Source organism: Bombina bombina, chromosome 5, assembly GCF_027579735.1.
Source record: "Bombina bombina isolate aBomBom1 chromosome 5, aBomBom1.pri, whole genome shotgun sequence".
NCBI lineage: Eukaryota > Metazoa > Chordata > Amphibia > Anura > Bombinatoridae > Bombina > Bombina bombina.
The window spans coordinates 386,912,975-386,937,757 of NC_069503.1; the positions used below are offsets into that span (position 1 = coordinate 386,912,975).

General features: G+C 40.8%; 1 protein-coding gene across 1 annotated transcript in view; it reads left to right on the forward strand.

Annotated features, from left to right (window-relative positions):
- RAB5A (RAB5A, member RAS oncogene family) overlaps positions 1–24,783 on the forward strand; it is a 110,347-nt gene that overhangs the window by 82,112 nt on the left and 3,452 nt on the right. The window contains exon 5 of the mRNA XM_053714220.1: positions 4,842–4,935. Within this exon, the coding sequence (XP_053570195.1) occupies positions 4,842–4,935 (94 nt within the window). The remainder of the gene's footprint in view (positions 1–4,841; positions 4,936–24,783) is intronic.

The following is a 24,783-nucleotide window of genomic DNA, read 5'->3' on the forward strand; positions in this document are numbered from 1 at the left end:
TTGTGCTTCCGACCTGGACTGTAATTTCAACAGATGCAAGTCTCACAGGTTGGGGAGCTGTGTGGGGATCTCTGACGGCACAAGGAGTTTGGGAATCTCAGGAGGTGAGATTACCGATCAATATTTTGGAACTCCGTGCAATTTTCAGAGCTCTTCAGTTTTGGCCTCTTCTGAAGAGAGAATCGTTCATTTGTTTTCAGACAGACAATGTCACAACTGTGGCATACATCAATCATCAAGGAGGGACTCACAGTCCTCTGGCTATGAAAGAAGTATCTCGAATTTTGGTTTGGGCGGAATCCAGCTCCTGTCTAATCTCTGCGGTTCATATCCCAGGTATAGACAATTGGGAAGCGGATTATCTCAGTCGCCAAACGTTGCATCCGGGCAAATGGTCTCTTCACCCAGAGGTATTTCTTCAGATTGTTCAAATATGGGAACTTCCAGAAATAGATCTGATGGCGTCTCATCTAAACAAGAAACTTCCCAGGTATCTGTCCAGATCCCGGGATCCTCAGGCGGAGGCAGTGGATGCATTATCACTTCCTTGGAAGTATCATCCTGCTTATATCTTTCCGCCTCTAGTTCTTCTTCCAAGAGTAATCTCCAAGATTCTGAAGGAATGCTCGTTTGTTCTGCTGGTAGCTCCGGCATGGCCTCACAGGTTTTGGTATGCGGATCTTGTCCGGATGGCCTCTTGCCAACCGTGGACTCTTCCGTTAAGACCAGACCTTCTGTCTCAAGGTCCTTTTTTCCATCAGGATCTGAAATCCTTAAATTTAAAGGTATGGAGATTGAACGCTTGATTCTTGGTCAAAGAGGTTTCTCTGACTCTGTGATTAATACTATGTTACAGGCTCGTAAATCTGTATCTAGAGAGATATATTATAGAGTCTGGAAGACTTATATTTCTTGGTGTCTTTCTCATCATTTTTCTTGGCATTCTTTTAGAATACCGAGAATTTTACAGTTTCTTCAGGATGGTTTAGATAAGGGTTTGTCCGCAAGTTCCTTGAAAGGTCAAATCTCTGCTCTTTCTGTTCTTTTTCACAGAAAGATTGCTATTCTTCCTGATATTCATTGTTTTGTACAAGCTTTGGTTCGTATAAAACCTGTCATTAAGTCAATTTCTCCTCCTTGGAGTTTGAATTTGGTTCTGGGAGCTCTTCAAGCTCCTCCGTTTGAACCTATGCATTCATTGGACATTAAATTACTTTCTTGGAAAGTTTTGTTCCTTTTGGCCATCTCTTCTGCCAGAAGAGTTTCTGAATTATCTGCTCTTTCTTGTGAGTCTCCTTTTCTGATTTTTCATCAGGATAAGGCGGTGTTGCGAACTTCTTTTGAATTTTTACCTAAAGTTGTGAATTCCAACAACATTAGTAGAGAAATTGTGGTTCCTTCATTATGTCCTAATCCTAAGAATTCTAAGGAGAAATCGTTGCATTCTTTGGATGTTGTTAGAGCTTGAAATATTATGTTGAAGCTACTAAGTCTTTCCGAAAGACTTCTAGTCTATTTGTTATTTTTTCCGGTGCTAGAAAAGGCCAGAAAGCTTCTGCCATTTCTTTGGCATCTTGGTTGAAATCTTTAATTCATCTTGCCTATGTTGAGTCGGGTAAAACTCCGCCTCAGAGGATTACAGCTCATTCTACTAGGTCAGTTTCTACTTCCTGGGCGTTTAGGAATGAAGCTTCGGTTGATCAGATTTGCAAAGCAGCAACTTGGTCCTCTTTGCATACTTTTACTAAATTCTACCATTTTGATGTATTTTCTTCTTCTGAAGCAGTTTTTGGTAGAAAAGTACTTCAGGCAGCGGTTTCAGTTTGAATCTTCTGCTTATGTTTTTCATTAAACTTTATGTGGATTATTTTCAGCAGGAATTGGCTGTCTTTATTTTATCCCTCCCTCTCTAGTGACTCTTGTGTGGAAAGATCCACATCTTGGGTATTCATTATCCCATACGTCACTAGCTCATGGACTCTTGCTAATTACATGAAAGAAAACATAATTTATGTAAGAACTTACCTGATAAATTCATTTCTTTCATATTAGCAAGAGTCCATGAGGCCCGCCCTTTTTTTGTGGTGGTTATGATTTTGTATAAAGCACAATTATTCCAATTCCTTATTTTATATGCTTTCGCACTTTTTATCACCCCACTTCTTGGCTATTCGTTAAACTGAATTGTGGGTGTGGTGAGGGGTGTATTTATAGGCATTTTGAGGTTTGGGAAGCTTTGCCCCTCCTGGTAGGAATGTATATCCCATACGTCACTAGCTCATGGACTCTTGCTAATATGAAAGAAATGAATTTATCAGGTAAGTTCTTACATAAATTATGTTTTTTTTTTTTTTTTTTTGGCCACAAAAGTATCCGCCGTATTTTTCAGTACACGCCAACGGCTACAAAAAACTATAGCTCTTTACTAAAGGCTACATAAGTAACAACCACTTTGCATTGACAAACAGCAATAGCACTTTGTAATGAATACAATATTAAGAACTATATAAGTAACAGTCATTTTATATTGAATACATTATTCAAGAAAGTTTAATCTTTGTTTTTATTGATATTTTAGTATTTACTGATATTTTTAGCATATTACTTGTTTTAACCAACGGTGGTATTAGGCATTTGTATTGTTTCTTAATAAATATTATTATTCAATTTATAATATATACTAACATAGTCTTGCTTATTTTGATCTCTATAGCTGCTTTTATTTAGCGCTCCTCAAATTTGTTGTTTTTTATTTTTCATTAAGGGAAGTGTTTTGGGTTACACTTTTATTGAGGTAGCTTAAGCTATTACTTTTAGGGTCTTTTTCACTTTTTAGAGTTTCTCTCTCTTTTTTACCTAGGGTCCTACCGGCAAGCTGCATAAATTCTCCCTCATAGGGGAAAAAACAGACATTTTTAACATAGGACTAACATGTCCAAAACAACTTCCGAAGAAGTAAAAAAAGAGTATCAATCTCAGAAGGTTCCCGAAGGAAACAAAAACAAATAAGACATCCCATCGGATATAAATAAAATATAAGGCAACCCGGAGGTTAACGCCCAAAAAGACACAGGCCTACCTGCAGGACAAGCCAAACGGAGCCCTATCTTTCAAAACTGGGAAAGATCTCAAACAAATGACAATCAGGAGATTACTTCATCCCCACATATCTAATGAGGTGCACCATTCGAATTATCAGACTGAAAATCCCTGTATCTGGTAACGATAGTCATTCAATAACTGAAAAACATGTCTGAGCAATACTCAAAGGCGTGCAATCCTGTAACGAAAGGCACAACACTCAGGGACAGTTAGGGAACTGTAGAGGCCCGGGACAATAGGGCACAAGCACATTCTCAAATAAACGTCTGGACTCTGCAGACGAACAATCGCCAACATTATGTGAAAGCGAAAACGTGCTGCAACCTCCGGGGGGAACACACCACCCCGCATGGAGGAACCATAAACTGGGATACCCGCATGTGCAGAAGTATGATTTGGTAGGGAACTCAGGGCCCCCAGAGGCGGATGGCTCACCAGTCCCTTGATTCCCCGAGTCCGAGGAACCAGGTGCTCTGAAATGACATACGGAACAAAATTGGTTGACAGGTGTCAACAACGCCACTCCGGATTCATCACTGGACACAGAATCTGAAATCAAAATAGTCTCAGTATCAGAATTCTACGTAACTGAATCTGAAATTAACAGTCTCAGCATCAGAATCCTCCATAACCGGACAGAGGATATTCAAATATGGACTAAAGTAGTAAAAACAAAAACGGCACCTGACACCCCCAATGGCTGGGGCACTCACCACCTCCTATGACCAGACCCCTGCGGACTAGAAAATTTCCTTCATCACGCAGTCGGGAATGTGGAAATGGAAAAATGGAACGTAGCCACTCCCGAACACAAAGTGAACCGTACAGTTCAAAATAAGTGAGCCCAACCAAAAGGCTGCGTCACTTCCAAAGGCCTCAATGTTCCAACCACGAGCCCAGTAAACATTACACATAAGCAGGTTGAATCACATAACTAACATGATTATAAACCCCCCTGTTTAATAACCCCCCTCAGAAGATATTAACCCTCGATTCCAAGATACTAAAAGACACTCACTGAGACCCTTATTTATAAGTTAGACCTGCACGGTGGTAGCCTCTCGGGAAACATTCACATTACAGTACATTGACTAATAAAGTAAAATTAAACGATCTTACCGGAATCTACGCCGTGGAACAGGAACACGGCCTTCAAGTGTGATGAATAGTAGCATTGCATCCGCCATGGACTTGAGAAAAGAAAGCAGTCAGCGAAGCAAAGTTTGACAACGCCAATTGCTTAAGGAGCTGTTAATGAGTCGGGATGGTTTTGCAGAAAGAAACTACCTGCATCTCCGGACTCTAACTTTTATCCAAGCCCTCACTGAGAGATTGACAGGACTACTTAAAACTCCTGTCCCATGCTGAAGAGTACTTCCCTCCATAAGAGACAAAAACTAAAATTAAACATTCTGACCCCTTCTCTGTCATCCTCCTGGTATAAAAGGCAAAGAATGAATAGGGGATGAGGGGAGTGGGAGGAGTATTTAAGTCTTTGGTTGGGTTGTCTTTGCCTCCTCCTGGTGGCCAGGTTCTTATTTCCCAAAAGTAATGAATGCAGCTGCAGACTCTTTCCATTTAGGAAGAAAATGTATATACTATAAATTCTTGAACATGCCCAGTAAGAGTTGGTGTCTCAGAAAGTGTGCATATAAAAAGATTGTGCACATTTTGATAATGAAAGTGAATTAAAAAGTTTTTTTAAAATTGACTTTAATGTTCCTTTGACTATTTTACAGGAAGCACAGGCCTATGCAGATGATAACAGCTTGCTGTTCATGGAGACATCTGCCAAGACGTCAGTGAATGTTAATGAAATATTCATGGCAATAGGTAAGTTTAACTACTAGGTAAATTGACATTGATTCGTCACTGCTTATTTGAGTTACAAATTTACATTTCTGGGTTACATTTTATAAGACATGATTTAGTGTTTAATATCAAACATCAGAAAATTTATTTTTAAAGGGACGTTAAATGTTAGATAGCATGGTATATTCAAAGCAAATATTTTCTTTCATAAGGTGCCGAGAATCCACAAGCCATTTCTCCTGGGATTTAGTTCCTTGCCACTAGGAGGAGGCAAGGATACCCACCATTCCACAAACTTTTAATTCCTCTCATATTTACAATATCCTAGTCATATCTTTGCCTCCACAGGAGGAAGTTGAAGTATTGAGATGCTCAAGATTCTTTGTTGAAATGGGTTCTCAGACCCAATTTCCTCTCAGAACCAGGAACAGAAGAGAGGGGAACCATAGTCATGGGCAGTGACAGAAAACGCCCTCTGGCCACAGGTGTTGCAGGGACTTGTCCATTAGCCGCCTTCTGCTGGATCAAGAGGGTACTCCTCAATATCCTATGTTGTTGCTTGCACAGCATTGGATGGGCTCTCCTCTGGAAGCAGTCTTCTCTGTAGCTGGTAAGTACAGTAGAGTGGGTGCAGCTCCAGGTTAGTACCATATGCACTCACATCATTGGTGGGTGGGAGCTGCTGCTGGGTGGCAGGTGGGCGGCCCATCGATGGTTACTTCCTGTCCCTCTTATATAATTGTGCGCATAGTCGCGGTAGCGTGTGGGGGGAGGGTTGTTGGCGCGCTCCACATTTGCATAATAAATTTAAATGACTTGTGAATGATGCAGAGGGAGGGGGGATTTAATGTTGGGCAATGGATCTGGGAGGGGGAGGGAGATAGGGTATTGAGGGGGGCAGCTACACTACAAAAAATTTTTTTTATCTAGAAATGAAAAATAAATAAATAAAAAGCATTTTTTGGGGGGCAAACTGGGTACTGGCAGACAGCTTCCAGTACCCAAGATGGCAGCAAATAGGTAGAGGGGGGAGGGTTAGAGAGCTGTATGGGGGGGATCAGAGAGGTTGGGGGCTAAGGGGGGAACCAGCACTGCAGAATCAAAATATATATAGATATATAGATATATAGATATATATATAGATATATAGATATAAATAAATATATATATATATATATATATATATATATATATATATATATATATATATATATATATATATAAAAATGCTTTTTATTTTAGTACTGGCAGACTTTCTTCCAGTACGTAAGATGGCGGTGACAATTGTGAGGTGGGGGTGGGATGTGTCAGTTGGGATGTTGATCTCTATACTAAAGCTAAAATTAACCCTACAAGCTCCCTATTAACCCCTTTTACTGCTGGGCATAATACATGTGTGGTGCGCAGTGGCATTTAGCGGCCTTCTAATTACCAAAAAGCAATACCAAAGCCATATATGTTACGTTAAGCTATTTCTGAACAAAGGGATCCCAGAGAAGCATTTACAACCATTTGTACCATAACGGCACAATCTGTTTGTAAATCATTTTGTGAAAAAGTTAGTAAAAAAGTTAACGATTTTTTTTTATTTGATCATATTTGGCGGTGAAATGGTGGCATGAAATATACCAAAATGGGCCTAGATCAATAATTTGGGTTGTCTACTAAAAAAAAATATATATATATATATATATATATATATATATATATACATACATGTGAAGGGTTTGGGATTTCTAACGGATATCAGTGTTACTATATGGCTAATTTTGAAAAAAAAAAAAAAAAGTTTTTTAACCCCTTAACGACTGAGGACGTGCAGGGTACGTCCTCAGAAAAAAGGCAGTTAACGCCTGAGAACGTACCCTGCACGTCCTCAGTGTGGAAAGCAGCTGGAAGCGATCCTGATCACTTCCAGCTGTTTTCCGGTTATTGCAGGATGCCTCGATATTGAGGCATCCTGCAATAACATTTTTTACCCCTCCGGTGCAGAGAGAGCCACTCTGTGGCCCTCTCTGCACCGGACATCGATGGCCGCATTCGTTGGTGGGTGGGAGCTGAAGTGGGAGGTTGGTGGGCGGCCATCGATGGCTTCTTGGTCAGAGAGGGGGGCGGTATCGCCGGGGGCGCGCACGCGTGCACGGGGGGTGGTGGGCGGGCGCGTGCACAGGGAGGGAGCGGGTGGGAACCACTTACACTACAGAAACGTTTTTTTTATTATGGGGAGAAAGGAGGGAAAAAAATCCCTGATTAAAGTCATCTAAGGGATCTGGGAGGGGGTGGGGGATTAGTCTTGGGGGGGGGGGAAGCTACACTGCAGAAAAACCAAAAATTAAAAAAAATAAAGACATTTTTACATGCAAACTGGGTACTGGCAGACAGCTGCCAGTACCCAAGATGGCCCCCAATAAGGCAGAGGGGGAGGGTTAGAGAGCTGTTTTGGGGGGGATCAGGGAGGTTGGGGGCTAAGGGGGGGAATCTTACACAGCAGCATATGTAAATATGCTATATATAAAAAAAGGATACCTTTTATTTTAGTACTGGCAGACTTTCTGCCAGTACTTAAGATGGCGGGGACAATTTTTGGGGTGGGGGAGGAAAGAGAGCTCTTTGGGAGGGATCAGGGGGTCTGATGTGTCAGGTGGGAAGCTGATCTCTACACTAAAGCTAAAATTAACCCTGCAAACTCCATACAAGCTACCTAATTAACCCCTTCATTGCTGGGCATAATTCACGTGTTGTGCGCAGTGGCATTTAGCGGCCTTCTAATTACCAAAAAGCAACACCAAATCCATATATGTCTGCTATTTTTGAACAAAGGAGACCCCAGAGAAGCATTTACAACCATTTGTGCCATAATTGCACAAAATGTTTGTAAATGATTTCAGTGAGAAATCTAAAATTTTGAAAAATTTAACGTTTTTCTTTATTTGATCCCATTTGGCGGTGAAATGGTGGCATGAAATATACCAAAATGGGCGTAGATCAATACTTTGGGTTGTCTACTACACTACACTAAAGCTAAAATTACCCCAAAAAGCTCCCTACATGCTCCCTTATTAACCCCTTCCCTGCTGTGCATAATACACGCATGGTGCGCAGTGGCATTTAGCGGCCTTCTAATTACCAAAAAGCAACGTCAAAGCCATATATGTCTGCTATTTCTGAACAAAGGGGATTCCAGAGAAAAATTTACAACCATTTATGCCATAATTGCACAAGTTGTTTGTAAATAATTTCAGTGAGAATCCTAAAGTTTGTGAAAAAATTTGTGAAAAAGTGAACAATTTTTTTTATTTGATCGCATTTGGTGGTGAAATGGTGGCATGAAATATACCAAAATGGGCCTAGATCAATACTTTGGGATGTGTTCTAAAAAAATATATATACATGTCAAGGGATATTCAGGTATTCCTGACAGATATCAGGGTTCCAATGTAACTAGCGCTCATTTTGAAAAAAAGTGGTTTGGAAATAGCAAAGTGCTACTTATATTTATTGCCCTATAACTTGCAAAAAAAAGCAAAGAACGTGTAAACATTGGGTATTTCTAAACTCTGGACAAAATTTAGAAATTATTTAGCATGGGTGTTTTTTGGTGGTTGTAGATGTGTAACAGATTTTGGGGGACAAAGTTAGAAAAAGTGTGTTTTTTTCCATTTTTTCCTCATATTTTATATTTTTTTTTATAGTAAATGATAAGATATGATGAAAATAATGGTATCTTTAGAAAGTCCATTTAATGGCGAGAAAAACGGTATATAATATGTGTGGGTACAGTAAAAGAGTAAGAGGAAAATTACAGCTAAACACAAACACTGCAAAAATGTAAAAATAGCCTTGGTCCCAAATGGACAGAAAATGGAAAAGTGCTGTGGTCATTAAGGGGTTAAATAGCAAAGTGCTACTTGTATTTATTGCCCTACAACTTGCAAAAAAAGCAAAGAACATGTAAACATTGGGTATTTCTAAACTCAGGACAATATTTAGAAACTATTTAGCATGGTTGTTTTTTTGGTGGTGGTAGATGTGTAACAGATTTTGGGGGTCAAAGTTAAAAAGTGTGTTTTTAAATCAAATTTTATAAAAAAAAAAAAAAAAAAAAAAAAGTATAGTAAATTATATATGATATGATTAAAATAATGGTATCTTTACAAAGTCCATTTAATGGCGAGAAAAATGGTATATAATGTGTGGGTACAGTAAATGAGTAAGAGGAAAATTACAGCTAAACACAAACACTGCAGAAATGTAAAAATAGCCCTGGTCCTTAAGGGTAAGAACTGAAAAATGGTCTGGTCACTAAGGGGTTAATCAATTGTTGTTATATTTTATAGCCTTATACATAGCACTTTTCTCTGTGCCAGTTGTGCACACTCCTTATGTTTTGTGACAGTTGATGCCTTTAAGAAGTGCTTACAAGGGTGACCTGAGTCCCTATAATTGCCTCTGTGGAGAAACCGTTTTTTTATACATCTTGGCTGTTTCTAGAGATTTTGTTTTTTAGTATTTTAGGTGTATAGGACTCTAATCCAGTTGAAGAAAAATATATTGTACACTTTTTTTTTTTTTTTTTTTTTTTTAACTTTCCTATATCTGCTAAACCTCCACATACGTTTCCTATTCGTGAGGTCATTTCTGAGTATATTTCCTAGGAATAGACCAAGCCTGGACTTTACTCCATTTTCTGATTTTTAAAGATGTTCCCATGAACAGCTTGTAATGTGTAGATCATTAGGGAATCTTTTCCAAGGTGGACATGGCAATTGCTACTTACTATTCCCTTTGAAGATGGTTTAAGTTTTTTGAACGCCCCTGTAAAACCATCTCTGTCCTAGTGGTATATTCTTTACTCCAGTTTCTAGAGGCACTTTTAATTCGTCCTTTTGGACAATAGTTCCTTTTGACATTAGTCTCTCAAGATGGGATCTCAGGCCTATGCATTTAAAGGCCTAGAGATTGATCTTTCTTTTCATAAAGTAAGTTTTTGAACAAAATAATTGACACGTTTTTCTTCAGGCAAGGCAGTCTGTAACAAGTTACTCTTATCCATTTAGATTATTTTTTTTTCTCTTACAGTGGTATTTGCGAACAAGATGTGCCAATTATCTTGTAGGGTTGATTTTATGTTCCCCGATGATTAACATGATTTTTACCAGTATTCTTAGAATCTACAGGAATTTTTTAATTCTTACAAATTAATTTAGTTGTGGATTTATCTGCAAGTTCTTTAAGGTCTTCTTCATTCAGATCTTTGTTATTGATCTTGTCGTAGCGTTAAGAGATTTTCTCTTCTTGAGAAACGTATTGATTTTAAGAGTTTTTTTACAAGCTCATCTTTTGAACCTATGAATTGTTTAAACATTCTGCTTATTTAAGTGATTGTTTATTGCAATATTTTTACTACAAGAGTGTTTAGTTTATTTGCTTTTTTGTGAGATTCCTTATGTTATTTTTAATTAGGATCAGGTATTTTCTTTCTCTTTTTTAAATTTTTAAAGAACTTTTTAAATTTGTTCTCATCCTACATACGATTTTAAAAATCGTTTATCCACATTTGAGTTAGAGAACTACAGTTGTTACTTTAGATCCTGGAATAAAGTATGGCTTTAATGAAAGCAGGAAAATTCCTTCTAGAACTGTTAGTCTATTCTACTAGATTAGTTCCACTTTGTGGGCTTCTGTTATGTATCTTGGGGAGCAGCAACTTTGGTCTTCTTTACTCATTTTTCCTTTGGGAGTTTTTGACAGGAAAGTCTTAGTGGCTAGTAAATAGGTGTCTGTCTTAATCTTAATCCTCCCATTTATTCCTGAACTCCACAACTTGAATATTAGATCCCCAGAGTAATAGCTCATGGACTCTCACCACCTTATGAAGGAAAACAGAATGTATGCTTACCTGATAAATGAATTTCTTTCTTCATGGTGAGAGTCCACAAGACTCACTATCCATTTTTTTTCCTATTGGCAGCAGTTAGTATTGCACCTCATTTACCCCTCTTTGTCCTTTTCTATTTCTCTATCTCTTGCCTTTACATTAGACTAGGATACCAGAGCGGTGAGAGGGATTAAAAGCTTGTGGAATGTTGGGTATCTTTGCTTCCTCCTTGTGGCTTGGAATTGAATCCCAGAAATATTGGCTCATGGATTCTCACTACCATGAAATAAATTAATTTATCAGGTAAGCATTAATGTGAATGTAAACTTGAGCATAGTCGCTCAAGTCATAGGAAAGAATTTAAAAAATGAATGAGACGTTCATTCATCAAATGTGTAGGATATACTTATCTTCTGAGATTTTTACCTTGTAATGTCAGAACGATAAGCGCTGTTCCTCCGCCCGCCATATTCTTCAATTGATTGACTGATGACTCATCTGCAATCCACTAATTGTTTCCCCCCTCTCCCCCCTTTGCACAAACATCACGGGCCGGGGGGAGGAAACAATGAGTCATCAATTGACGAATATGGCAGGCGGAGGAACGGCACTTACCGTTCTGACATTACAAAATCTCAAAAGATCCTACACATTTAATGAATCAAAGTCTCATTCATTCTTAAATTCTTCCCTATGACTTGAATGACTATGCTCAAGTTTACATTCACTTTAATTCTGTTTTTAAAGGGACATGAAACCCAAAAAATATTTCATGATTCAGATACATACAATACAATTTGCAATTTAAGAAAAAAAGTTTTCAATTTTATTTCTATTATCAAATTTGCTTTGCTTTTGCTATTCTTTGTTGAAGATATATCTAGATAGGTAGCATGCACATGTCTGGGGCACTACATGACAGGAAATAGTGCTGCCATCTAGTGATCTTGCTAATATATAACATTGTTGCAAAACTGCTGTCATATAGTACTACTGACATGTGTACTCTCCTGAACTTAATGCATTTTAACGAAAGGATAACAAGTGTGATAATAGAAGTACATTGGAAAGTTGTTTAAAATTGTATGTTCTATCTGAATCACAAAATAATAATTTTGGGTTTTGTTTTCTCTTGTTAAGTGTATCCAGTCCACGGATCATCCATTACTTATGGGATATTAACTCCTCCCCAACAGGAAGTGCAAGAGGATTCACCCAGCAGAGCTGCCACATAGCTCCTCCCCTAACTGCCATTACCAGTCATTCTCTTGCACCCAACGAATAGATAGGATGTGTGAGAGGACTGTGGTGATTATACTTAGTTTCATACCTTCAATCAAAAGTTTGTTATTTTATAATAGCACCGGAGTGTGTTATTCCTTCTCTGGTAGAATTTGAAGAAGAATCTACCTGAGTTTTTCTATGATTTTAGCCGGAGTAGTTAAGATCATATTGCTATTTCTCGGCCATCTGAGGAGAGGTAAACTTCAGATCAGGGGACAGCGGGCAGATTAATCTGCAAAGAGGTATGTAGCAGCTTATTATTTTCTGACAATGGAATTGATGAGAAAATTCTGCCATACCGATATAATGTAAACTCAGCCTTAAATGCGGTAGCAGCAACTGGTATCAGGCTGTCATGTATGTATATTTTACACTTCAGTATTCTGGGGAATGGCACTTCACTGGAATTATACTGTATGCATAAAACTTTAGCCTAATTTGCAGGGACTAGCAACAGGCTTTTTAATAACACAATTTATTAATGTTAAACGTTTTTTGCTGGCATGTAAAATCGTTTAATTTTCTGAGGTACTGGGTGAAAAAATGTTTTGGGCACTATTTTTTTCCACTTGGCAGTCGTTTTATTTAATTTATGACAGTTTACTGATCTCTCTCACTGTTATGTGTGAGGGGGAGGGACCTTTTTTGGTGCTTTTGCTACGCATCAAAAAATTCAGTCAGAAGTTTATTGTCTTCCCTGCATGATCCGGTTCATCTCTACAGAACTCAGGGGTCTTCAAAACTTGTTTTGAGGGAGGTAATCACTCACAGCAGAGCTGTGAGATTGTAGTTGACTGTGATAAAAAAAAAAAAAACGTTTATTTCTGTATTTTTTTTTTCTTTCTGCTATCAGGGTTAGTTATCCTTTGCTAATGGGAGCAATCCTTTGCTAAAATTGTGTTTTTTACAAAGATTTGATGCTATAACTTTTCAGTTTATTAATTTTCAACTGTCATAACTTTTTCTGTGCTTCTTATAGGCACAGTACGTTTTCATATTATAGTAAATTACTTGAAAAGTATTTCCAAGTTGCTAGTTTATTTGCTAGTGTGTTAAACATGTCTGATTCAGAGGAAGATATCTGTGCTATATGTGCTAAAGCCAAAGTGGAGCCCAATAGAAATTTATGTACTAACTGTATTGATGCTACTTTAAATAAAAGTCAATCTGTACAAATTGAACATATTTCACCAAACAACGAGGGGAGAGTTATGCCGACTAACTCGCCTCACGTGTCAGTACCTGCATCTCCCGCTCGGGAGGTGCGTGATATTGTAGCGCCGAGTACATCTGGGCGGCCATTACAAATCACATTACAGGATATGGCTACTGTTATGACTGAAGTTTTGGCTAAATTACCAGAACTAAGAGGTAAGCGTGATCACTCTGGGGTGAGAACAGAGTGCGCTGATAATATTAGGGCCATGTCAGACACTGCGTCACAATTTGCAGAACATGAGGACGGAGAGCTTCATTCTGCGGGTGACGGTTCTGATCCAAACAAACTGGATTCAGATATTTCAAATTTTAAATTTAAGCTGGAAAACCTCCGTGTATTACTAGGGGAGGTGTTAGCGGCTCTGAATGATTGTAACACAGTTGCAATACCAGAGAAAATGTGTAGGTTGGATAAATATTTTGCGGTACCGGCGAGTACTGACGTTTTTCCTATACCTAAGAGACTTACTGAAATTGTTACTAAGGAGTGGGATAGACCCGGTGTGCCGTTCTCACCCCCTCCGATATTTAGAAAGATGTTTCCAATAGACGCCACCACACGGGACTTATGGCAAACGGTCCCTAAGGTGGAGGGAGCAGTTTCTACTTTAGCTAAGCGTACCACTATCCCGGTGGAGGATAGCTGTGCCTTTTCAGATCCAATGGATAAAAAGTTAGAGGGTTACCTTAAGAAAATGTTTGTTCAACAAGGTTTTATATTGCAACCTCTTGCATGCATTGCGCCTGTCACGGCTGCAGCAGCATTTTGGTTTGAGTCTCTGGAAGAGACACTTGAATCAGCTCCATTAGATGAGATTACACACAAGCTTAAAGCCCTTAAGTTAGCTAACTCATTTATTTCAGATGCCGTAGTACATTTAACTAAACTTACGGCTAAGAATTCCGGATTCGCCATTCAGGCACGCAGAGCACTGTGGCTAAAATCCTGGTCAGCTGACGTTACTTCTAAATCTAAATTGCTTAATATACCTTTCAAAGGGCAGACCTTATTCGGGCCCGGGTTGAAAGAAATTATCGCTGACATTACAGGAGGTAAAGGCCATGCCCTGCCTCAAGACAGAGCCAAACCTAAGGCTAGACAGTCTAATTTTCGTTCCTTTCGTAATTTCAAAGCAGGAGCAGCATCAACTTCCTCTGCACCAAAACAGGAAGGAGCTGTTGCTCGCTACAGACAAGGCTGGAGACCTAACCAGTCCTGGAACAAGGGCAAGCAGGCCAGGAAACCTGCTGCTGCCCCTAAGACAGCATGAATCGAGGGCCCCCGATCCGGGAACGGATCTAGTGGGGGGCAGACTTTCTCTCTTCGCCCAGGCTTGGGCAAGAGATGTCCAGGATCCCTGGGCGTTAGAGATCATATCTCAGGGATACCTTCTAGACTTCAAATTCTCTCCCCCAAGAGGGAGATTTCATCTGTCAAGGTTGTCAACAAACCAAATAAAGAAAGAGGCGTTTCTACGCTGTGTACAAGATCTTTTATTAATGGGAGTGATCCATCCGGTTCCGCGGTCGGAACAAGGACAAGGGTTTTACTCAAATCTGTTTGTGGTTCCCAAAAAAGAGGGAACTTTCAGGCCAATCTTGGATTTAAAGATCCTAAACAAATTCCTAAGAGTTCCATCGTTCAAAATGGAAACTATTCGGACAATTTTACCCATGATCCAAAAGGGTCAGTACATGACCACAGTGGATTTAAAGGATGCTTACCTTCACATACCGATTCACAAAGATCATTACCGGTACCTAAGGTTTGCCTTTCTAGACAGGCATTACCAGTTTGTAGCTCTTCCATTCGGATTGGCTACGGCTCCGAGAATCTTCACAAAGGTTCTGTGTGCTCTTCTGACGGTACTAAGACCGCAAGGAATTGCGGTAGCTCCGTACCTAGACGACATTCTGATACAAGCTTCAAGCTTTCAAACTGCCAAGTCTCATACAGAGTTAGTACTGGCATTTCTAAGGTCGCATGGATGGAAGGTGAACGAAAAGAAGAGTTCTCTCTTTCCACTCACAAGAGTTCCCTTCTTGGGGACTCTTATAGATTCTGTAGAAATTAAGATTTACCTGACAGAAGACAGGTTAACAAAGCTTCAAAATGCATGCCGTGTCCTTCATTCCATTCAACACCCGTCAGTAGCTCAATGCATGGAGGTGATCGGCTTAATGGTAGCAGCAATGGACATAGTACCCTTTGCACGTCTACATCTCAGACCGCTGCAATTGTGCATGCTAAGTCAGTGGAATGGGGATTACTCAGACTTGTCCCCTACTCTGAATCTGGATCAAGAGACCAGAAATTCTCTTCTATGGTGGCTTTCTCGGCCACATCTGTCCAGGGGGATGCCATTCAGCAGGCCGGACTGGACAATTGTAACAACAGACGCCAGCCTACTAGGTTGGGGCGCTGTCTGGAATTCTCTGAAGGCTCAGGGACAATGGAATCAGGAGGAGAGTCTCCTACCAATAAACATTCTGGAATTGAGAGCAGTTCTCAATGCCCTTCTGGCTTGGCCCCAGTTAACAACTCGGGGGTTCATCAGGTTTCAGTCGGACAACATCACGACTGTAGCTTACATCAACCATCAGGGAGGGACAAGAAGCTCCCTAGCAATGATGGAAGTATCAAAGATAATTAGCTGGGCAGAGTCTCACTCTTGCCACCTGTCAGCAATCCACATCCCGGGAGTGGAGAACTGGGAGGCGGATTTCTTAAGTCGTCAGACTTTTCATCCGGGGGAGTGGGAACTTCATCCGGAGGTCTTTGCCCAAATACTTCGACGTTGGGGCAAACCAGAGATAGATCTCATGGCGTCTCGACAGAACGCCAAGCTTCCTCGTTACGGGTCCAGATCCAGGGATCCGGGAGCGGTTCTGATAGATGCTTTGACAGCACCTTGGACCTTCGGGATGGCTTATGTGTTTCCACCCTTCCCGATGCTTCCTCGATTGATTGCCAGAATCAAACAGGAGAGAGCATCAGTGATTCTAATAACGCCTGCATGGCCACGCAGGACTTGGTATGCAGATCTAGTGGACATGTCATCCTGTCCACCTTGGTCGCTACCTCTGAAACAGGACCTTCTGATCCAGGGTCCCTTCAAACATCAAAATCTAATTTCTCTGAAGCTGACTGCTTGGAAATTGAACGCTTGATTTTATCAAAACGTGGTTTTTCTGAGTCAGTTATTGATACCTTAATACAGGCTAGGAAGCCTGTTACCAGAAAGATTTACCATAAGATATGGCGCAAATACTTATATTGGTGCGAATCCAAGAGTTACTCATGGAGTAAGGTTAGGATTCCGAGGATATTGTCTTTTCTACAAGAAGGTTTAGAAAAGGGTTTATCCGCTAGTTCCTTAAAGGGACAGATTTCAGCTCTGTCCATTCTTTTACACAAACGTCTGTCAGAAGTTCCGGACGTTCAAGCTTTTTGTCAGGCTTTAGCTAGGATCAAGCCTGTGTTTAAAACTGTTGCTCCACCATGGAGTTTGAACTTAGTTCTTAATGTTTTACAGGGGGTTCCGTTTGAACCCCTTCATTCCATTGATATCAAGTTGTTATCTTGGAAAGTTCTGTTTTTAATGGCGATTTCCTCGGCTCGAAGAGTCTCTGAGTTATCTGCCTTACATTGTGATTCTCCTTATCTGATTTTTCATTCAGACAAGGTAGTTCTGCGTACTAAACCTGGGTTCCTACCTAAGGTGGTCACTAACAGGAATATCAATCAAGAGATTGTGGTTACATCTTTGTGTCCTAATCCTTCTTCGAAAAAGGAACGTCTGCTACACAATCTAGATGTAGTCCGTGCCCTGAAATTTTATCTACAGGCAACTAAGGATTTTCGACAAACGTCTTCCCTGTTTGTCGTTTATTCTGGTCAGAGGAGAGGTCAAAAAGCTTTGGCTACCTCTCTCTCCTTTTGGCTTCGTAGCATAATACGGTTAGCCTATGAGACTGCTGGACAGCAGCCTCCTGAAAGAATTACAGCACATTCTACTAGAGCTGTGGCTTCCACTTGGGCCTTTAAGAATGAGGCTTCTGTTGAACAGATTTGCAAGGCTGCAACTTGGTCTTCTCTTCATACTTTTTCCAAATTTTACAAATTTGACACTTTTGCTTCTTCGGAGGCTGTTTTTGGGAGAAAGGTTCTTCAGGCAGTGGTTCCTTCCGTATAAAGAGCCTGCCTGTCCCTCCCGTCATCCGTGTACTTTAGCTTTGGTATTGGTATCCCATAAGTAATGGATGATCCGTGGACTGGATACACTTAACAAGAGAAAACATAATTTATGCTTACCTGATAAATTTATTTCTCTTGTAGTGTATCCAGTCCACGGCCCGCCCTGTCACTTTAAGGCAGGTAATTTTTCCATTAAACTACAGTCACCACTGTACCCTATGGTTTTCCTTTCTCTGCATGTTTTCGGTCGAATGACTGGTAATGGCAGTTAGGGGAGGAGCTATGTGGCAGCTCTGCTGGGTGAATCCTCTTGCACTTCCTGTTGGGGAGGAGTTAATATCCCATAAGTAATGGATGATCCGTGGACTGGATACACTACAAGAGAAATAAATTTATCAGGTAAGCATAAATTATGTTTTTAAGTATTCAAAAAATAAGTGTATAGTTTTTGTGTCCATGGGAGCCACCATGTTGTAACCTATTTTTTCTCTCTCTGCTGTTGCCAATTAGAGGCAGCTATAAATGATTCAGTGTGCAACCAATAACAGTGTGGGATATAGTACAGTTAAGGACACAATTTTCTGAATTAAATTACAGGAAAAGTATATTGTGTATATCATGGAACCTAGGTTACACTTTATGGAGAGTTGCAGCACATGTGCAAACAGGTTAGCGCTGGAATGTAGTGGAAGATAGATTTCAACATTGTGGCACCAATGACTAGAGGTGGCAAATTACCTCAATACCCTTTAAAATGTTTACAATTCTCTGCTTAAAGACAAAAATAAACTAAACTATTTGAATCTTATATTATGAACTCTAGCACATGTATATTTGCACTGTGTTTCAGCAAGTATTTTTCCTTCCAACTTAAAGGGACACTGAACCCAATTTCTCTTGTTAAGTGTATTCAGTCCACGGGTCATCTATTACTTATGGGATATATTCCCTTCCCAACAGGAAGTTGCAAGAGGATCACCCAAGCAGAGCTGCTATATAGCTCCTCCCCTCACATGTCATATCCAGTCATTCTCTTGCAACTCTCAACATAGAAGGAGGTCGTGAGAGGAATGGGGTGTTTTATACTTAATTATTTCTTCAATCAAAAGTTTGTTATTTTTAAATGGCACCGGAGTGTGCTGTTTTTTTCTCAGGCAGTATTTAGAAGAAGAAATCTGCCTGCGTTTTCTATGATCTTAGCAGAAGTAACTAAGATCCACTGGCTGTTCTCGCACATTCTGAGGAGTGAGGTAACTTCAGAAAGGGAATAGCGTGCGGGGTCTCCTGCAAATGAGGTATGTGCAGTAAAATATTTTTCTAAGGAATGGAATTGACTGAGAAAATACTGCTGATACCGAAGTAATGTAAGTACAGCCTTAAATGCAGTGGTAGCGACTGGTATCAGGCTGATTAAATGTATGTGCAGTAATGTAATTTCTAAGGAATGGAATTTGACTAAGAAAATGCTGCTAATACTGAAAGTAATGTAATGAGCCTTAACTGCAGTAGAAGCGACTGGTAGCAGGCTTATAAATAACAATACATACTCTTTAAAAAGGGATCTTGAAAACGTTTACTGGCATGTTTAATCGTTTTTGTGAGGTACATTGGTGATAAAACTTATAGGGGCATGAATTTTTCCACATGGCTGACTTATATTTCTGCATAGAAACAGTTAACTGAGGTTTCCCACTGCTGTAATAATGAGTGGGAGGGGCCTTTTTTAGCGCTTTTTTGCGCAGTAAAAATTCAGTCACAGTCTTCCTGCTTCTTCCTGCATGACCCAGGACGTCTCTAGAGAGCTCAGAGGTTTTCAAAAGTCATTTTGAGGGAGGTAATCAGTCACAGCAGACCTGTGACAGTGTGTTTGACTGTGTTAAAAACGTTTATTTGCATATTGATTATCCGTTTTTGGGTATTAAGGGGTTAATCATCCATTTGCTAGTGGGTGCAATGCTCTGCTAAACTAATATATTTACTGTGAAAATTTGGTTGCTATAACAGATTTGGTTCATTGTTATTTCAACTGTGACAGTTTTTTTTGTGCTTCTTAAAGGCGCAGAAGCGTTTTTTTATATTGCTTGTAAATTTATTTTAAAGCATTTTCCAAGCTTGCTAGTCTCATTGCTAGTCTGTTTAAACATGTCTGACACAGATGAATCTGTTTGTTCACTATGTTTGAAGGCCAATGTGGAGCCCCATAGAAATATGTGTACTAAATGTATTGATGTCACTTTAAATAATAAAAGTCAGTCTTTATCTGTAAAGGAATTATCACCAGACAACGAGGGGGAAGTTATGCCGACTAACTCTCCTCACGTGTCAGTACCTTCGCCTCCCACTCAGGAGGCGCGTGAGATTGTGGCGCCAAGTACATCAGTGACGCCCATACAAATCACGTTAGAAGACATGGCTACTATTATGAATAATACCCTGACAGAAGTGTTATCTAAATTGCCAGAATTAAGAGGCAAGCGCGATAGCTCTGGGATAAGGACAGAGCGCGCTGGTGATATGAGAGCCATGTCTGATACTGCGTCACAGTTTGCAGAACATGAGGACGGAGAGCTTCATTCTGTGGGTGACGGATCTGATCCGGGGAAGCCGGATTCAGAGATCTCCAATTTTAAATTTAAGCTAGAGAACCTCCGTGTATTGCTTGGAGAGGTTTTAGCGGCTCTGAATGACTGTAACACAGTTGCAATTCCAGAGAAAATGTGTAGGCTGGATAGATATTATGCGGTACCGGTGTGTACTGACGTTTTTCCTATAGCTAAAAGGCTTACAGAAATTATTAGCAAGGAGTGGGATAGACCCGGTGTGCCCTTTTCCCCACCTCCTATATTTAGGAAAATGTTTCCAATAGACGCCACTACACGGGACTTATGGCAGACGGTCCCTAAGGTGGAGGGAGCAGTTTCTACTTTAGCTAAGCGTACCACTATCCCGGTGGAGGATAGTTGTGCTTTTTCGGATCCAATGGATAAAAAATTAGGTTACCTTAAGAAAATGTTTGTTCAACAAGGTTTTATCTTACAGCCCCTTGCATGCATTGCACCTGTCACTGCTGCTGCGGCATTCTGGTCGGAGTCTCTAGAAGAGGCCATTCGCACAGCTCCATTGGATAAAATTATGGACAAGCTTAGAGCACTTAAGCTAGCTAATGCATTTGTTTCTGATGCCATTGTACATTTAACTAAACTAACGGCTAAGAACTCCGGATTCGCCATCCAGGCGCGCAGAGCGCTATGGCTTAAATCCTGGTCAGCTGACGTGACTTCTAAATCTAAATTACTTAATATTCCTTTCAAAGGGCAGACCTTATTCGGGCCTGGTTTGAAAGAAATTATCGCTGACATTACTGGAGGTAAGGGTCATACTCTTCCTCAGGACAGGGCCAAATCAAAGGCCAAACAGTCTAATTTTCATGCCTTTCGAAACTTCAAGGCAGGAGCAGCATCAACTTCCTCCGCTCCAAAACAGGAAGGAACTGTTGCTCGTTACAGACAGGCCTGGAAAACTAACCAGTCCTGGAACAAGGGCAAGCAGGCCAGAAAACCTACTACTGCCCCTAAGACAGCATGAAGAGAGGGCCCCCTATCCGGAAACGGATCTAGTGGGGGGCAGACTTTCTCTCTTCGCCCAGGCGTGGGCAAGAGATGTCCAGGATCCCTGGGCGTTGGAGATTATATCTCAGGGATATCTTCTGGACTTCAAAGCTTCTCCTCCACAAGGGAGATTTCATCTTTCAAGGTTATCAGCAAACCAAATAAAGAAAAAGGCATTTCTACGCTGTGTACAAGACCTCATAGTAATGGGGGATGATCCACCCAGTTCCGCGGACGGAACAAGGGCAAGGATTTTACTCAAATCTGTTTGTGGTTCCCAAGAAAGAGGGAACCTTCAGACCAATCTTGGACCTAAAAATCTTAAACAAATTCCTAAGAGTTCCATCATTCAAAATGGAAACTATTCGAACCATCCTACCCATGATCCAGGAGGGTCAGTATATGATCACAGTGGACTTAAAGGATGCCTACCTTCACATACCGATTCACAAAGATCATTATCGGTACCTAAGATTTGCCTTTCTAGACAGGCATTACCAGTTTGTAGCTCTTCCCTTCGGGTTAGCTACGGCCCCGATAATTTTTACAAAGGTTCTGGGCTCACTTCTGGCGGTGCTAAGACCGCGAGGCATAGCGGTGGCTCCGTACCTAGACGACATTCTGATACAAACGTCAAGTTTTCAAATTGCCAAGTCTCATACAGAGATAGTTCTGGCATTTGAGGTCGCATGGGTGGAAGGTGAACGTGGAAAAGAGTTCTCTATTACCACTCACAAGGGTTCCCTTCCTAGGGACTCTTATAGATTCTGTAGAGATGAAAATTTAGCTGACGGAGTCCAGGTTATCAAAACTTCTAAAGGCTTGCCGTGTCCTTCATTCCATTCCACGCCCGTCAGTAGCTCAGTGCATGGAAGTAATCGGCTTAATGGTAGCGGCAATGGACATAGTACCATTTGCGCGCCTGCATCTCAGACCGCTGCAATTATGCATGCTAAGTCGGTGGAATGGGGATTACTCAGATTTGTCCCCTCTACTAAATCTGGATCAAGAGACCAGAGATTCTCTTCTCTGGTGGCTTTCTCGGGTCCATCTGTCCAAAGGGATGACCTTTCGCAGGCCAGATTGGACAATTGTAACAACAGATGCCAGCCTTCTAGGTTGGGGCGCAGTCTGGAACTCCCTGAAGGCTCAGGGATTGTGGACTCAGGAGGAGAAACTCCTCCCAATAAATATTCTGGAGTTAAGAGCAATATTCAATGCTCTTCTAGCTTGGCCTCAGTTAGCAACACTGAGGTTCATCAGATTTCAGTCGGACAACATCACGACTGTGGCTTACATCAACCATCAAGGGGGAACCAGGAGTTCCCTAGCGATGTTAGAAGTCTCAAAGATAATTCGCTGGGCAGAGTCTCACTCTTGCCACCTGTCAGCGATCTACATCCCAGGCGTGGAGAACTGGGAGGCGGACTTTCTAAGTCGCCAGACTTTTCATCCGGGGGAGTGGGAACTTCATCCGGAGGTCTTCGCTCAACTGATTCATTGTTGGGGCAAACCAGAACTGGATCTCATGGCGTCTCGCCAGAACACCAAGCTTCCTTGTTACGGATCCAGGGACCCGGGAGCGGCGCTGATAGATGCTCTAGCAGCCCCTTGGATTTTCAACATGGCTTATGTGTTTCCACCATTTCCGCTGCTACCTCGACTGATTGCCAAGATCAAACAAGAGAGAGCATCGGTGATTCTGATAGCGCCTGCGTGGCCACGCAGGACCGGGTATGCAGACCTAGTGGACATGTCGTCCTGTCCACCATGGTCTCTGCCTCTGAGGCAGGACCTTCTAATTCAGGGTCCTTTCAACCATCCAAATCTAATTTCTCTGAGGCTGACTGCATGGAGATTGAACGCTTGATCCTGTCAAAGCGTGGCTTCTCGGAGTCGGTTATTGATACCTTTAATACAGGCTCGGAAACCTGTTACCAGAAAAATTTAACATAAAATATGGCGTAAATATTTATATTGGTGCGAATCCAAGAGTTACTCATGGAGTAAGGTTAGGATTCCTAGGATATTGTCTTTTCTACAAGAGGTTTTAGAAAAGGGCTTATCTGCTAGTTCGTTAAAGGGACAGATTTCTGCTCTGTCTATTCTTTTACACAAACGTCTGGCAGAAGTTCCAGACGTTCAGGCTTTTTGTCAGGCTTTGACTAGGATTAAGCCTGTGTTTACGACTGTTGCTCCGCCGTGGAGCTTAAACTTAGTTCTTAAAGTTCTTCAAGGTGTTCCATTTGAACCCCTTCATTCCATTGATATTAAGCTGTTATCTTGGAAAGTTCTGTTTTTGATGGCTATTTCCTCGGCTCGAAGAGTCTCTGAGTTATCTGCCTTACATTGTGATTCTCCTTATCTGATTTTCCATTCAGACAAGGTAGTTCTGCGTACTAAACCTGGGTTCTTACCTAAGGTAGTTTCTAACAGGAATATCAATCAAGAGATTGTTGTTCCATCTTTATGTCCTAACCCTTCTTCAAAGAAGGAACGACTTTTGCATAATCTGGACGTAGTCCGTGCCCTGAAGTTCTATTTACAGGCAACTAAAGATTTTCGTCAAACTTCTTCCCTGTTTGTCGTTTATTCTGGTCAGAGGAGAGGTCAAAAAGCTTCGGCTACCTCTCTCTCCTTTTGGCTTCGTAGCATAATACGTTTAGCCTATGAGACTGCTGGACAGCAGCCTCCTGAAAGAATTACAGCTCATTCCACTAGAGCTGTGGCTTCCACCTGGGCCTTTAAGAATGAGGCCTCTTTTGAACAGATTTGCAAGGCTGCGACTTGGTCTTCACTTCATACCTTTTCAAAATTTTACAAATTTGACACTTTTGCTTCTTCGGAGGCTGTTTTTGGGAGAAAGGTTCTACAGGCAGTGGTTCCTTCCGTTTAAAGTTCCTGCCTTGTCCCTCCCATCATCCGTGTACTTTAGCTTTGGTATTGGTATCCCATAAGTAATGGATGACCCGTGGACTGAATACACTTAACAAGAGAAATCATAATTTATGCTTACCTGATAAATTTATTTCTCTTGTAGTGTATTCAGTCCACGGCCCGCCCTGTCTTTTTTTGAGGCAGATCTAAATTTTAATTAAAACTCCAGTCACCACTGCACCCTATGGTTTCTCCTTTCTTGTCTTGTTTCGGTCGAATGACTGGATATGACATGTGAGGGGAGGAGCTATATAGCAGCTCTGCTTGGGTGATCCTCTTGCAACTTCCTGTTGGGAAGGGAATATATCCCATAAGTAATGGATGACCCGTGGACTGAATACACTACAAGAGAAATAAATTTATCAGGTAAGCATAAATTATGTTTTTTTTTCTTTCATGAATCAGAGCATGCAATTTTTAAGCAACTTTCTAATTTACTTCTATTATCAATTTTTCTTTGTTCTCATGCTATCTTTATTTGAAAAAGAAGGCATCTAAGCTAAGGAGCCAGCAAATTTTTGGTTCAGAACCATGGACAGCACTTGTTTATTGGTGCTGTGCAATCAGCAATAACAGCCCAGGTTCTTCACCCAAAATGGGCGGGCATCTAAACTTACATTCTTGCTTTTCAAATAAACATACCAAGAGAATGAAGAAAATTTGATAATAGGAGTAAATTAGAAAGTTGTTTAAAATTGCATGTTCTATCTGAATCACAAAGGAAAATATTTGGGTTCAGTGTCTCT